The sequence below is a fragment of the Apiospora marii genome (genome assembly GCF_038362585.1).
Source record: "Apiospora marii strain CBS 49790 chromosome Unknown utg000005l_segment0_segment0, whole genome shotgun sequence".
In the NCBI taxonomy this organism is placed as follows: domain Eukaryota; kingdom Fungi; phylum Ascomycota; class Sordariomycetes; order Amphisphaeriales; family Apiosporaceae; genus Apiospora; species Apiospora marii.
The window spans coordinates 1,376,689-1,391,630 of NW_027117377.1; the positions used below are offsets into that span (position 1 = coordinate 1,376,689).

Below are 14,942 nucleotides of genomic sequence, written 5' to 3' on the forward strand. Positions count from 1 at the left end.
CTTCTACAATGCTTAAGTAGTTAACCGTCTCTCGTTTCTTTCTGAAAGTTTCATAGATTTGAACTTCCCATCAATTCAAATACGTACACATAAGCACCTACATAAAGTACTCAGGTAGCCAACATCAGTGAGAAACTGCCCCACCAAACATGTCCGAACCAACCCCACCATCCCTGGACCCTATCGAAGTTGCCGACTTCCACAACGTCCTCAAACAATCCAAACGCATCGTCGCCGTCCTCGGCGCCGGCATCTCCGCCTCCTCGGGCCTCGCCACCTTCCGCGGCACCAACGGCCTCTGGAAGGGCCAGGATGTAATGCAAGTCGCGACCCCCGCAGGGTTCCGCCACGACCCGGGCCTGGTCTGGCAGTTCTACGCCTACCGGCGCCACGAGGCCCTGAAAGCAAGGCCCAACCCGGCGCACTACGCGCTCGCCGAGCTGTCGCGACGCGTGGGGCCCGGGTGCGTGACCCTGACGCAGAACGTGGACAACTTGAGTCCCCGAGCAGGGCACCCGGCGGAGCAGCTGAAACAGCTACATGGCAATCTGTTTGAGTTGCGCTGCGTCGATAGCGTCGGCTGCGGCTACGTAGAAAAGGGAAACTTTCAGGACCCACTCACGCCGGCGCTGGATACCACGCGCGGCGAGGCCGCGGCCATCGGGCGCATCGAGCCAGGCGACAAGCCCAAAGCCAATCCGATGCTGCTCGCCGGGCTCGCGCGCAAGAACGCGCAGATCCTCGGCGACAAGTTCAAAGACAAGGCGCCCTCGGCGGACGATATCGCGCCTCTCAAGACCGCGACGGCGGAGGGCGAGCAAGAGCCAGGTGCCGCCCGTCCCCGCCCAATGTCCGATATCCGCATGTCGTCCGGCCTGAGCAAGGACGACCTGCCGCAGTGCCCGCAGTGCCAAACCGACATCCTGCGGCCCAGCGTCGTCTGGTTCGGCGAGGCGCTTGCCGAGAGCACGGCGGAGGAGGCCGAGGCGCTCTTCGCGGAGGATGCGGGGCCCATCGACTTGTGTCTCGTCATCGGCACGTCGAGCAAGGTCTGGCCGACGGCGGGGTACGCGGAGAAGGCGCGCAAGAGGGGCGCGCGGGTCGCCACCGTCAACCTCGACGTCGGGGACGCCAAGGGCCTGCGGCCGGGCCAGGATTGGGTGTTTGTCGGGGACGCGGCGCAGGTGCTGCCGGAGCTGTTGAGGCCGGTGATAGGTGACGCTGAGGGGTGGGAGAGGAGCGCAGTTTCGTAGTTGGTTTGACCAAGTTTAGCGGTTTACTATCTGTATGGTGAGGTATTCGAGAAGAAATGCCATTGCTGTACAAGAGATCCAGCATGCATTTGCCCGTTAGTTAGGCCATGAAGCTCGAGATCAAAACAGCTACAGCGCACCCAAGGACAGCACCACCCAGACCGCCCATCCCCCGCAGCGAAGCCCCGTCGTTCTTGGGCCCGACGGCGACGCTTTTGCTCTTGGCCCAGGTCCCCGCGATGGTCGTCGAATTCGTGTTCTCGTTGATGGTCAAGTAGGGCCCGCCGATGGTGACGCGGAGCCCGTTGAGCGTCTCGTTGGAGCAGCCGCTCAGCACGCCCGTCGAGGTGCGCCAGAACGACTTCCACTTGAGCTTGGCCCCGCTGCCCGGCTCCACCGTCCGGTCGCTGTCGGTGTAGGGCACCACGGTCGCGTGCGGCACGCCGAAGGGGTCGCGGTTGGCGGCGTGCCGGACGTTGCGGAAGGGGTAGACGGTCTCCTCGAGCAACTTGAAGTCGACGCTGCGTGCCGTCGCGCCCTCGGGGTCGATGTCGCTGCCGCTGCCCGCCGCGAACGCCTGTTGGCGGTACCCGTCCCGCGCGAGCTCGAGGATGACGTCCCGCTCGTGCGGCGAGTCGAGCAGCAGGCGCTCGACGCCGTGCGTGTGCGCGTACATGTCGGGCACCACGACGATGTGGTGCGGCTTCCCCCGCTCGAACGGGCAGGGCGCCGGGGCGTCGGCCGGGCACGCGAGCTCCTCGAAGGCGATCTCGTGGTCGCCCGAGTAGCCGTCATTCATGTCCTCCTGCGACGTGCCCTCCTGCTTCCATTCGGTGCAGACGGCGGCCGCGGGCCCGGACAGGGACAGGAGCGCCACGGCGGCCAGGAGGGCGCTCATGCCGCTGAGCCGCCAATCGCGGGCTTGGAGACGCATGGTGAGCAAGCGAGTGGCTGGCTGTGCTATTAGAGTACCGGTATGGTGAAAGATGAGAATCAGGGATGGGGAGGTGGCAGACCAGACACCGAAACTGGCGTTGGCGACCTTTTTATCGCCAACGCTCTCGAACTCGGCTCAGGTGCCGAACGGTGGGTAACAAATCGTGAATCCGGTGGAGCTCAGGAGAAGCTAGTACTTTTCGACGGGTCTACTGCAGGAACCCATGCTCATCCACTCCCATTTGCTAGTCCGATAAGAGTGGATTTACACATCTCCTCGGTACTATTTTGAGGTTCGCTCCCCCACGCTCCCAGTGCTTCGGGGCGGTGACTAACCAGCGTTGCTTTCCTGTGTCTATGTCATAGGTAAGTGGAAGAGGAGGACTGCCCGTGCCGTGCCGTGCCGTACCCGGCCGCAGATCGACCCCTGGCGGGGCAGTTGGGCTAGGCTGGGAGAAACTCCTCGGCAATTGGGCCACATCGTGACCCACCCTGCTGGTGGCGACAGGAAACACGGCAAGCAGCAAGCTGGCAAGAGCGAAGAAAAAAAAATGGCGGAGAGAGAGACACTCGGTGAACTCTTTGCATAGCTCCCTCGACCGCAAAACCAAGGCAGAGTTGGATGAAGCACACAGGCCGAGAGCCGAATGAGTGGTACCCAGCATGGGTTGGGAAAACTCGAAATATCCGTCTATCCCACGTCAAATCCGGCACGATGCTGTTGTCGAAGAATCCAAGACATCCTTACTCCTTATGACGGCAAAACTGACCCAATTCCCTGAAGATACGAATGCTACATACCAGACCAGGCTTTAGTACCCCCTGTTAAAGCCGGCGAATCTATCCAACACCTGCACCTCTACCTTCTTGGCCAAGTTGTTTTCCTCTTGCGATATGCGGCGTAGCTCGGCCGTATAAGACTGGTTGCGATGATGCTCTTGGGCCGCCTCGTTGGCAAACCTTTCCTCCTCTGATAGTCAGTCCTTCAGGCGTTTTATTGTCTGGTCATAGGTGCCTTCCACGTACATTTCGACAACGTAAAATGCCCCGGCGGCGGCGCACCAAGACGCGCAGAACATGAGCGCTCCCGGCTCGTGCTTCTCGACTTCCGCACACAAGTGGCTCAGCATCTCCTGTACCTGTGGCGGTCTTTGCATCAGCTACGAATAGTCCCATCCTGAGGAGCGTGATACTTACTCTCTCCTTTTTGCCCTCGGCGGGGGTGACGATATTCATGGTCAGAATCATCTTCCACGGCCCGCGACTACGCAAACGCTTCGTGTGATTGCACGATACAACGAAATGAAAAGTGGCTCAGATACAAGAGTTTAAAGGTAGTACCACGGTCATTTTCATTATGGCCATTCATTTACAGATCGAATCTTGTCCATAAGGTTCACGGCAACACGCCCAATAAGCTTTGGTACCTGAGTCGCCATGTGCATACTAGGATGCGCGCACCTGTCATGCAATGCAGCCATCAACTCTGATTCGAATAAGACAGTAGAACTTCTTCTTCCATCAGACGGTTTAGGACGGGGCGTCTGCACCAGCCGTGCGCTAGTGAGGAAAGGGGTTGGAATAGGGGAACGCAACATGTTTCAACATACCTCAAGGCTGTAACCGAAGATGTCGAGAATGGCCCAAAGCATTCCATGCTCAGGTCCGCAATAACATGGGCAGCGCCCTGTGACCCATACCGCCAGTTCACGCTTGTGCTGACCGCCTGGGGTTGCGCGACTCTAGTTTCTCTTAACGCACCCAACGCACACTCTCATCACGACCATCCGATGTCATGGAAAATGGCCCCAATCCACTAACAATGTCTGCTATTGATGCAGAATATGATGATATCCAGTGTCGACATTGGTATTTGCGATTTTTAAACTGAACTCTTTATGGGTGCCGTAGTCAAGTTACTGCGTATTCACACAAGGGTTCCCGGGCCTGTCGCCGATAACTGACTCGATCTAGCCTAGCGCAGTTGTTTATTTCATCTGATGATTCAGATTAAAACGTTCCTTGCGGCATGCCCCGGAAAGTTCCCCAAACTTAGCATGCGTCTCTACTCATGCGTCCTGTTCCGTGGCCAAAGCCGGGCATGCATCGACCCAAAAAGGGGTACCAGTAGTCCAACCCCTTCATCTAGTACCCGTAAAGATTGACATGCTCCGTCGTGGAGCCCCTAATCTTGTTATTCTCCCGAATAAGCATCCACCGGAGAATCCAAGCGCACACGATAGACCCCAACGCAAACCCCGCCGACGTCCCGAACCCGATGGCGAAGCGCGGGCTGTCGTAGTCGGGCCACAGGTAGGCGCCGTAGATGTAGCCGACCTGCCCCGCCACGTTGGTCATGGCCAGCACGACCGCCTTCTTCTCCTTGGTCTGCTGCAGCGTCGAGCTGGCCCAGCCGATGATGACCGAGTTGACCGAGTACGCCCCCACCGGGAACACGAAGCACGCGACGTAGCGCGCCGCCGTGTTGAGCGTGCCGGCCGCCCAGATGAAGCCCACGACGGCGGCGGCGAGACCCGCGGTGATGTGCCACGTCCGCTCGTGCAGCCGGCCGGAGCTCCAGCCGCACATGATGCCCGCGGCGGCGGCGAAGATGAAGGGGGGGCAGGTCATGAGGAGGGTTGCCGTGGTGTTGAAGCCGAGGGTTTTGACGACGCTGGTTGGGGAATGTCGAGTTAGCCATGAGTTCCCTGGAGTTTCTAATGAAGTGTTGGGGGTACACTTGGGTATGGGGTCGCACTTACGTCGGGAAAAAGGAGTTGAAAGAACAGGCGCTAAGGTGGAAATTCTGCATCAGACAAAACAGCCAGGTCCGCTTGTCCCGGCACGCCTGCTTGAGGCCCTCCCAGGTGCTGGCCTGGGTGTCGTGCGCCTCGGTGACGCGGTCGCGCTCCATGCGGGCGTGGGCCAGCTCGCGCTCGGCGGGGCTCAGCCAGCGCGTCGTCAGCGGCGTGTTGGGCAGCAGCCAGAAGCCCAGGATGGCCACGAAGCCCGTGATGGCGCCCTCGATGATGAACAGCCAGCGCCAGCCCGCCAGGCCCCGCGCCCCGTCCAGGCCCCAGAACACGCCCGCCGAGATGAGGCCCGAGAAGCCCGTGGCCAGGATCTGGGCGCAGTAGAACCAGGCTATGCGGGTGGCGACCTCTGTGGAAAAAGGGGTAAAGTGGGTCAGACGGTTTGCTATCCGACGATGGTTCCTGGGGGACAACACTTACCTTTTCTGGTATAGAAGATGGCTAACATGTAAGTAGCGCCCGGATAGAACTATGAGTAGTTTTAGCTAGGGGAGCATGTACATATCAACGATGTAATCAGTCCTGGGCTTACGGGCGCTTCGGTGATTCCGAGGAAGAACCTCACGGCCACCAGACCACCGTAGCTGTGAACCGCGCCGGCGCACGCCGACACGACGGCCCAGACGAGCATCCAGGCGCTCATGTAGATGCCGGGGCGGATGCGCGTGATCAGCATGTTGGAGGGGATCTGCATAAGCACATAGCCCACGAACAGGCTAACAATTCCCACTTGTTAGTGCGCCGGACTTGGGGAGATTCATATATTCATTTGCCTCAAGAGAACATATGAGGAGGCTCGTCACTTACATACTGACGCAGGTGTTGAACTGCCATCCAGACATGCCCAGGTCCTTCTCCAAGTTGTTCAGGCGTGCCTGCGCGATGGCGTTCCGGTCGACGTAGTTGAGGAAGTACATGATCCATAGGATTGGCTATACTATGGGTCAGCAATACAACCAGTCTTCAAACGACAATGTTGATAGATTTCTGTAAGGGGACTTGCCATGATGCGAAAATCCAGTTTACGGACCAATTTGATCTCCGCGGGGTCGGACTTGGCCGCCACGCCCGTGTAGTCGACATTTCCTGCGGCCTTTGCCGGCTTCTCGTCGGCTGTGTTGTCGGTCATCACTTTGGTCGCTTCTCCTCCTTCAGTTGGAGAAGACGCCGGGACTGGGGCGTCGTTTGCCATTTTCCAATATGGTCTTGTTTTGCTTCGTGGTAACTATGTGAATGTCTTGAAGGGAAGAGCACAGATCTTCCTAACGCAGATTGACGAGGGGAGCGAGTAATATGCGATTTCGGAAGAAAAAGAAATCCCATAGATATATCTAGGTCCTCTCGAGTCATTATATCAGAGCGGTGAACCCCCCTTTCCCCAGGTTTCATTCCCCCGCATGCTTATGCTTATGGCTGAGGTTCCCCGCTCCCTCCATTGGAATTGACACCCATTGCTGCATCGTGACAGGTTAGAAATCCATAGCCAAGATCAGCCCAGGAGCTAGGGGCGCCGTTGGGCCAGCCAAGGAAGCAGCCAAGCCATCCTCCCCATGGGGTCGGGATGTTTGGCGGATGCAACGTTAATCTAAGGGCGGTGGGGTCTGCCCAATTCGCCGTATTCAAAACGTTCGGCCGTAATAGGGGGCAGAACTACCGAAGATATAGCACAGCGTTTCATTCGCTATGGTTTTGGAGAAGGGTGATGCAATGGTTTGGTCTCTCCCCGCAACCAGGGGATGTGCCGTTGGAGAGGCTCGCTGTATTCGTGGCAACGTATATTCGGATGATCATAGGAATTTTTGTATTATCAGTAGTGATTCAATACTTTCGTAATATATTTCAATTACATTGAAATCATAAGAAACCAGTAATATCCTTTGGTACCCGTACCCGTGTCCCCGCCGTTGGTAACATTGGGTAGACTCAACAACAACCCCTTAGTTGACAGACATATCGAATTGTATTCATTGGACGAAATGATTGCACCATAGCCGTACAGCAAAGCGGAATAAAAATAGAAGTCTTGTTAACACCCGTCGTCACTGGCAGTCGAATACCAGCCATCCTCCTCGCCAGTCAGATCAGAGAGCGGTTCGAGCAACGTCGAGACAGCGAAGGGCGTCGTCACCTGAGCTCGGCATTGTTTTCTTCAATGTCCGTCTTCCTCCGGCAACGTCGTCATGCCAGACGAGATCGAACCCAGTGGCGATGTGAGATTCGGCAGGGAACAAACTGTGCTTTCTCTGCGGGGGATAAGGGGTTCACTTTCCGCCCTACGGACGGATTCTCTGATCAGGCCGTCCAAGTGCTCGACAAATCTCGAGTGTAAATCGTCATTGCCAACTTTCGGCAGCCGCCATTCATAGTATATCGTTCCGTGTGATGCTGGCACGTACATCTTTCCGTGCAACGATATGAAGGCGTCGCAAAGATAACAGGCGTCCTTGCTCGAGGAAACGACCCGTGGAGGGAGTTCCATCTGTCCCAGCTCGTAGCAGTGGAACAAAAGCTGAATTTCAGCATGGACCTTGCCTTTTGTAAGCGTGTCCTTAGCTATTTTAACTTGGTCCCCATTTGGATCTTTTGTTGGTTTGCCCTCCTTGTTCCGCAAACGCTTACACATCATCTCAAAGAACTCGGCTCTCTCACTCCCTGGAATGTCTTCTGGTATCTTGGAAGCGAGATTGGCTTCAAGATGGTCGGCCGGAGTTCTGTCGAAGGCTTCGGTTGGTAACTTGGCTAACACGATTCTCATCCGTCCGAACAGGGAGCGTTTCGTCAATAGGAAAACTCCCGTCTCTAGCTGACGTAGGTACGGTATACACGCCCGATACATGGCGACTTTTTCGATGATATCCAGGAGGCTTGCGTTCAACGTCGAGGCGAAGTTTGCGGTGGGAGGAATTTTTCCCATCATGCTGGTAAGACCCGGCCGCTGCTGTAGACCGTGTAACGCTACTACTATCTCCTTCAGTTTTAGCAGTTTCAGCGGAGCCTTGTCTGACTTATGCGCCTCATCTGCTATGAGCCACGCGTCAACCAAGCTCTCTATCTTTTCGAATTTTTCCACAAGCACAGAGAATTCAGAGGTTTCCCCGGCCTCCTGGATCGCTTGGCGGCCGTGTTCCAACGTTCCCTTAATGGAAGGCTTGCCGGGCTTCACGCCGCGTAGCTTCAGCCGGCGCAAGATGCGTTTGTGGCACATGGATATAACGGTATCAAAAATCCTGTCTTCGTTGTCGATAGGCTCGGCTGACACCAGTTGAGATATTTAGTAACGACTCGAGGCAAGTCTGGTTCCATATAACGTACCATTATTCTGACTTAGTATCTTGAACAGCTTCGCAAACCCATTTTGCACCTCTCTCAATATTGACTCCCCATCGTCCGGTTTGCCTTTGTTGATCGCGAGTAAAACGTCCAGTTGCTCCTGATGGTGTTCCTTGATACAAACGGCAGTGACATGTCTGGGATTACCCGAGACGCTAGAAAGAAAAGCAAGGATACTTGTCAGTCTTATCTCCCATTCGAATGGTAAAGCGTAGATTCTCCCTGAAACAGGGGCATCGGTCAGGGAGTTCGTTCGGAGTGGGCCTGGAAATCGATTGAGCATAAACAAATGAGCAATGCTCAGAGCACATTCTCTCTCAAGGGCGTTCATCGTGTAAGAGTTCAATGACATATCAGTGTACAAATAGCGTTTCTGATACCACTTCTTACAGAAACGAAATACGAGGTTAAGGGGGGCGGCCCAGCCTAAATAGGTGACGGAAGGCTGCAAGGCAGGACCTCCTGAACCTCCTGCACTAAACATCCCTATTCCTTCATGCAATAGTCTTTTCCTGGCGTGGGTTTGAAAGAGCCTCTGTTTAGCCTGCCACATGTGAGACTTGATTTGTTGTCATACTCCGTTATATCCCTAACAATGGGATTCCATCACAATATGACGATATAGCAGAGTTTCGTCACAATATGACAGTCAGAGAGCTCATTACTCCTTCACCCAGACCACCACAGCTCGCCATGCGCTGGGTGGTCGTTGGGTACAGCCACATCACGAGCGAAGACGACAACGCAAAGATGGACAACCACGTAAGACCCTTTCTCCCAACGCACATTCGGGCTTCGTGGTTTTCACGATATGTAAATCCTAGTTAAACAGCACTGCGCTGGTGAGTACTATCTTAGATCTGGTGTGCCTTTTAATCAATATCATATCAACCAAGTGTATCCGGACCCAATATCCCGTAACTTGCCTCTAGCCTCCCCGTGGCCGACCAAATGTCAACTTTGCCAGCGACCCCTTGGCTGTAATGTAGACTGAGTTCTGATCATTGAGGGGAAAGTGATATCTCGGTCTCGCTTGACTCGGCGTCAAAGATAGGCTGAGCTTGAATCCCACCCGCCCTGTCCGCCTCTTCTACATCACCTAGCCATTCGATGCTGAACGGGAGCAGCTTTGGCACACCGCCCGACGCCGTTACGCCCGCCGCGTATTCGACCTGGACCTCCAGGACACCATCGCTGTAGAAAGGGGATGTGCCGTTGGCACCCACCGTTTCTGGTAGTCGAACGCTTCCTGGAGGCTGAGTACTGTCATGGACAGACATGCTAGAAACCACTTCCGACAAGGAAGAAATCGGAGAGGCTTCTCGGTTCAGGCGCTCGTCGTTTGCTTCCGGGGAGTTTTTCGTTGTCGGTGTCATCACAGCAGTGGCACGAGTGGCGGAAGGTTCCCCGTCGCTACGAGGACCGGCACCTGAGACGTTCATTGGTTCCGGTGTGTCGTTGATGGGCTCCACGACAGCTTCCTCGACTGTCTCGAGCGGCGGCGGCGGCGGCGGCAGGTCTCGCATGCTCAGGGTAGCACTTTGGTGCGTGGCCCGGCTTGACAATGTCGACGTGGAGACCGGCAAGGTAAGGAGCGTGCTTTCGTTTGGGAACGGATAGTCGGTCTTTTCGCCAAGCTCAGAAAGAAGCAAGATATCACTCTTGATAAGATTGTCCAAGTGGTTAACAAATTTCGTGTGGGTGTCCTTGTCACCAATTTGGGGCAGTCGCCAGCCTGGGTATAGCCTTCCGTGGGTTCGAGGAGTGTGCATCTTCCCGTGCACTGCGATAAAGGTATTGCAAAGAAAACAGGCATCCTTGCTGGAGCAAACCACGCGTGGAGGGAACTTGGGCTTTGCCTGCTCGACGTGGAACAGCAGCTGGATTTCGGCATGCACCTTGCCTTCGGTGAGCGTCTTCCGCATTTGCTGAGCGTATACCTCGCTGGCTTGAGACGGTTCAGTTTTGATGAGGCGGCATATGTTCTCAATAGAATAGGGGCTGTTTTTCTTCTTCTTCTTTTCCTTTTGCGGTATCTTGGAAGCGAGGTCGGGTTCAAGTTGCTTGACTGAAACTTTGCCGAAGGCGCTTGCGCCTAGCTGAACCAATACTAGTTCCATCCGCCGCAGGAGAGGGCATTTCTGTGCTAGGCGTCGTAAAATTCTAGCAGACTCTCGATAACGGGCAACTTTCATGATCATATTCAAGAGACTCGTTCTTGTGGTGGGAACCATCCAGCGGTTGGGTGTGCCATTAATCACGCTGCTGACGTCTTTCGTTTGCTGCAGACGATAAATACCATCGACCAGTGCCTCCAGCGCGTCCTGGGTCTGATACCCACTCCAGGCATCTACCAACTTGATCACTCCTTCGAATGTTTCGGCGAACAGGGAGAACGTAGCTGGCGGTCCTGTTTTCTGGAGCAAAGAACGAGTGTCTTTTAGAATCTTTCCAATGGACAGTCTTCCAGAGGCTTTCTTGAGTCTTAGACGACCCAAGATACGAGAGGAGCACATTGTAACGATAGCAGAAAAGGCCTCTTGCTCAATATGCGCAGCATCGGCTCGTACTTGTAATAGAAATGGTCAGCAACGCTACCAGGTAGACTAACGTTATTTATCATACCGTTCGAGACTCGACTGAGTATTGAGAATAGATTCTTGAATCCATGCTCTAGCTCTCTCAGCACATGATTCCCATCATCCTTGTTGCTTTTGTTGACAGAGAGCAGAACGTTTAGCAACGAATGTTTGCGTTCCTCTCCAAGACAGATAGCAGGGATGTAGTTAGGGTCATTGTTAATGCTGGAAAGGAAAGCCAGAATGCCTGCCAAACGGCGCTCCTGCTCAAAAGACAACGTGTAGCCTTTTTTACTCACGGGCAGATGGCTGAGACTGTTGGCTTGAGGCTTGATAGGGACGGAATGAAGCAAATTGAGAAGAGCAATACTCTCGGCGCATTTTACTGCGAGAGCCTCCATGATCTGGTTTAGTGGCACAGCATAATGCATGTAGCTGTGGAAGTTGAATTTACATTCAAGAAAAGATTGAGGGATCGAGCATGGGGGACTGGGGGAGGGGGTTCTCCTTGTGTAACCTTTAGAGGGCCTCAATGGCGGGCCTCCCGCATGATGCAGCCTCATCCTCCTCATGCAGTCGCCCATCCCATAAGAGCAGGAAACCTGCGTCATTCCCGCGGCAATACAATTGATCGTTTCGTTTGTATTATAACAAACAAGATCTCGTTCAAAGTCGAGGGCTTCGGGAATCGTACTGTCGGATCTCATCCGGGTAACCTAAGAGGTACACCACTTTGATGTTCAAAAACAGCAGTGATAAGAGCTGTAAAACCCCGATGCAAGTCAATGATTGACGAACCTACATAGAACGCAAGGATACTCCAAACCGCCGTACACGGGATTGACGGTTCAATCCAACGGCACCTCTCACTGTGTTTGGCCATATTCCTCTGCAACAAGTGGAGCCTGCTGACAGTGAGAAGATGCCGCATACACTGATACATCTCTCGTCCTAGTCCATATCAAACACGCAGAGCTCCGGCGGGTGCCCCCGCAAGTCCCTCGCCCTCTTCAGCGTCGTCACCCCGTTCTTGGCGAAGTCGTCCGCAAACGCATCCGGCGGGAACAGCCAGAAGCCGACGGCATCGGGAAGACGTCGCCTCAGGTCCGCCCACTCGGCCTCGCCGCCCACGTAGTCCCCCCAGTAGGGCACAGGCGCGTCGAACATCGTACAGGTATGGTCTCGGAACGCGCAGTCCTCTTTCGCGAGCAATTCCCGTGCCGTGTCGCGATCGACGACGGCAGTCTGGTATTCGGAAGAGGTCGTCGCGGCCACGGCCAGCAGGACGCGCAGATCCAGCGGCGGCGCCAGCTGCTGCTGCTCTCTGTTGTTGTTGTTGTTGCTGTTGTTGTTGCTGTGGCGGTTGATCCCGAGCTCGACCTCGAGCTGTCGCCACCTGTTTACCAGTTCCTGTGGGGAGTAAAAGGTGGCAATGTGGCCGAGATCTCGCTCGATGGGTCGGGGATCCGTCGGGAGCCGGGTGAACGTCTGCAACAGCGGGAAGACCGGGACGGCCCGGTTGTGATGGACCTTGGAGTCCAGGAAGCTCAGGCCGCCGATCATGGCTCGCGTGTTGCCATTCTCGAGCGCCATGACCCATAGTTGCCGCAGGTGGGAAACTGCCTCAGTAAAGGCCTTTCGGGCTGGGGTTTCAAGCCTTTCCAAATAGTCCGTCACGTCGACCCCTGGGTAGTCTCCGAGGGCGTGGTGGCCAATGGCCAGGTTGAGAACCCCCATGCCCCGACAGTCATACGTCGTCTTCAGCTTGGGAAGTAGGTCCATGAGCCAGGTTAAGCCGCAGCAGGACCCTTGGGTTATGTACAAAACGTCGCATTCCGGGCTGAAATACAGCGGCACGAGAGCATCGAGGTTGGCGCACGGGATGCGGACGCTGAAGAAATCCAGCGCCGCCGTCCTGGCCTCGTGGCACACGCGAAAGAGCTTGCTGTGCTGGTATCGTTTCTGTGCTTCGATTTCGTATTTGCGTTCATCGCGATGCCCGCCGCGCTCAGGAATGATCTGTATCGTGATGATGCGTTGCTGTTGTTGGAGGTATGCTATCCATATAAGCCTGCGCAGCTCAATCGGGAGCTTGGGGAAGAGGCCGAAGCCAGTGTCCCTCGGCACCACGTACAAGGGCGTTACCTCAAAGAGAGAGGTTGAGGAGGTTGAAGCCATCACTCATACCGTTTAATAATCCGAGAGTGGGGCTGAAGGCGGTATGTAGGAGAGATGGTGTGTGTAAAGGATGCAAATGTGAAGCCGCTGCCTTGACTCTACAGTTGCATGAGGCGGCACAGTTAGGGGAAAGTGGGTCGTGCAAGGAGAGGGGTTGTTCTACCGGAGCCTCACTATCCTGCCGTGCTCTCAAGGCGATCAGGCCGGAGGTTGTTGAGAGCTGCCACTGGCAAACATCAGCACCAACGGCCATTATCGGGTGGGCTTTGATTAATGAGGGACACGATCAGATTACGATTGAAGCATTGAGTGTTGACGTGTGGTATGTATATTGGTTTATCAATTTATATTTGTGGTAGGACATCTGTGCATGTATGTCTCTACAAACTCGGTAGGAGGGACGACCTCCCTTTAACCCTTCTTCTTAGTCTTCCAACTCCGATGATGATGCAAGTTCAGATGATGACTGTTGCGTGTATCCAATTCACCAGACCCATCCGGCCAGCGGATCGGTCCCCTTGACATCCTCGGCATCCGTCGGCCGTCTGACTTGTTGGTGTCTTGATTGACCGACTGTCTACAAGAACACAACGTTGGTCAGCCCCAAAGCCGTCAACGCACAGCCAGCATAGAGCCAGCGGTGCGACAGAGCCCCGGCCTTCTGCCCGGCGTTCTCCGAGACTTGGGCAGGGGGCGCGGTAGGCTCAGCCGCCGACACGGAGCCGCTGCCATATCTATGACACAATTGTCAGCATGGGTCTAGCTCGTTTTTGTGACCAACGTCGGGGGCAAGCAACTACTTACAGTGCACTCATGCCGACTATGGAGAACGAGTGAGGGGTCTCGTTGGGCGCGTCCGTCGGCCTGCTGGGGGCCGTGAGGATGCCGGTAAGCGTGGTGCTCACCGAGGGCAGAGCCATGGCGTTGACGAGGGACGCCGTGGCGGAGACGGATGCGGATGCCGTCATCAAGCCCACGGCGAGCTGGAGGAAACCGACGAAGACGGAAAGGACGGCAAGTGAGGCACGCATGTTGGAGGAAGTTGCTGGTGACTTGGGTATGGGATATGGCGGAACGGTGACAGGAGAAAAAGATCTCGAGGGTTTTTGTAATCCAATGAGTAGGGATTACAGTGAATAACACGTGGATCGCGGAGCTGTGATATTGAAGGAACGAGCCAAGCAAAGATCACGAGAGCTGCTATGTGTGGTGGCGGCGCCCTTCAAACAAAGAGTGTGGAGATGAGGGAGCTGGCTCAAGTTTTGACTTTGGGGATGAAATGAGTGAGACAGAGAGTGTGTGTTATGTTTGTTTGGCAACCAACGAGCAAGAGATTGGAGTTATGCAAGAGTGCTGCAAACGGAAAGAGAGAATGATGATATTGAGACTGTTGATGCGTTGGCTGTATGTAAGTCGGTTGGTTCCTTACTTAAGTACTACGAGTGAAGACGAGATGGGACGAAACGGGATGGGGAAATGTCGATATATGGGCTTCTGGAACAACACGAGGAAACGAACACAAAAAAGTGCATCCCTACTGCGCATCTGATCTCATCCCATCTTCGCCCGTTCCGTCCAGTTGGTTTCTTTTGGGGGGCCCCAGGGCCCCCAGTGCCCCCATTGAACCCTCCCAGATCTACGTTGATTTCGCGGCAAGAAGCAAGAGCTCCTGACGATCAACCTTCTGCCGGTACATGATAGTATGTTTCGCCTGTCCAGTTCGTCCCAATCCCCTGGTCGCGTGCTGCTCGGCATACGTAAAAGGTGGTGCCCCTGGTGGGGTCGGTTGCCGAATGCGGGCGCCGATCTGTACATCATTGCCTCAACTCTCGCGTGGCGTGTTGCTTTGCCGA

General features: G+C 55.2%; 8 protein-coding genes across 8 annotated transcripts; 1 reads left to right on the top strand and 7 right to left on the bottom strand.

Annotated features, from left to right (window-relative positions):
• Positions 1 to 149: 149 nt before the first annotated feature.
• Positions 150 to 1,253, top strand: PG985_008319 (uncharacterized protein; the record flags this gene model as incomplete). The annotated part of the gene is made up of 1 exon (XM_066828087.1): positions 150 to 1,253. The coding sequence occupies one exon, from the start codon at positions 150 to 152 to the stop codon at positions 1,251 to 1,253; it is 1,104 nt and encodes a 367-aa protein (XP_066682999.1).
• A 100-nt stretch (positions 1,254 to 1,353) lies between these two features.
• On the bottom strand, positions 1,354 to 2,187 carry PG985_008320 (uncharacterized protein; the record flags this gene model as incomplete). The annotated part of the gene is made up of 1 exon (XM_066828088.1): positions 1,354 to 2,187. One exon carries the CDS (start codon positions 2,185 to 2,187, stop codon positions 1,354 to 1,356), a length of 834 nt encoding a protein of 277 aa, XP_066683000.1.
• Positions 2,188 to 3,166: 979 nt separating this feature from the next.
• On the bottom strand, positions 3,167 to 3,425 carry PG985_008321 (uncharacterized protein; the record flags this gene model as incomplete). Its single annotated transcript, XM_066828089.1, has 2 exons — positions 3,167 to 3,328; positions 3,387 to 3,425. 2 exons carry the CDS (start codon positions 3,423 to 3,425, stop codon positions 3,167 to 3,169), a joined length of 201 nt encoding a protein of 66 aa, XP_066683001.1.
• Positions 3,426 to 4,334: 909 nt separating this feature from the next.
• On the bottom strand, positions 4,335 to 6,194 carry PG985_008322 (major facilitator superfamily domain-containing protein; the record flags this gene model as incomplete). The annotated part of the gene is made up of 6 exons (XM_066828090.1): positions 4,335 to 4,863; positions 4,952 to 5,351; positions 5,423 to 5,471; positions 5,535 to 5,718; positions 5,810 to 5,934; positions 6,033 to 6,194. 6 exons carry the CDS (start codon positions 6,192 to 6,194, stop codon positions 4,335 to 4,337), a joined length of 1,449 nt encoding a protein of 482 aa, XP_066683002.1.
• An 889-nt stretch (positions 6,195 to 7,083) lies between these two features.
• On the bottom strand, positions 7,084 to 8,663 carry PG985_008323 (uncharacterized protein; the record flags this gene model as incomplete). Its single annotated transcript, XM_066828091.1, has 3 exons — positions 7,084 to 7,245; positions 7,284 to 8,254; positions 8,315 to 8,663. The coding sequence occupies 3 exons, from the start codon at positions 8,661 to 8,663 to the stop codon at positions 7,084 to 7,086; spliced, it is 1,482 nt and encodes a 493-aa protein (XP_066683003.1).
• Positions 8,664 to 9,333: 670 nt separating this feature from the next.
• Positions 9,334 to 10,848, bottom strand: PG985_008324 (uncharacterized protein; the record flags this gene model as incomplete). Its single annotated transcript, XM_066828092.1, has 1 exon — positions 9,334 to 10,848. One exon carries the CDS (start codon positions 10,846 to 10,848, stop codon positions 9,334 to 9,336), a length of 1,515 nt encoding a protein of 504 aa, XP_066683004.1.
• A 1,014-nt stretch (positions 10,849 to 11,862) lies between these two features.
• On the bottom strand, positions 11,863 to 13,089 carry PG985_008325 (pectinesterase precursor; the record flags this gene model as incomplete). Its single annotated transcript, XM_066828093.1, has 1 exon — positions 11,863 to 13,089. The coding sequence occupies one exon, from the start codon at positions 13,087 to 13,089 to the stop codon at positions 11,863 to 11,865; it is 1,227 nt and encodes a 408-aa protein (XP_066683005.1).
• Positions 13,090 to 13,666: 577 nt separating this feature from the next.
• Positions 13,667 to 14,120, bottom strand: PG985_008326 (uncharacterized protein; the record flags this gene model as incomplete). The annotated part of the gene is made up of 2 exons (XM_066828094.1): positions 13,667 to 13,823; positions 13,894 to 14,120. The coding sequence occupies 2 exons, from the start codon at positions 14,118 to 14,120 to the stop codon at positions 13,667 to 13,669; spliced, it is 384 nt and encodes a 127-aa protein (XP_066683006.1).
• Between the last annotated feature and the right edge of the window lie 822 nt (positions 14,121 to 14,942).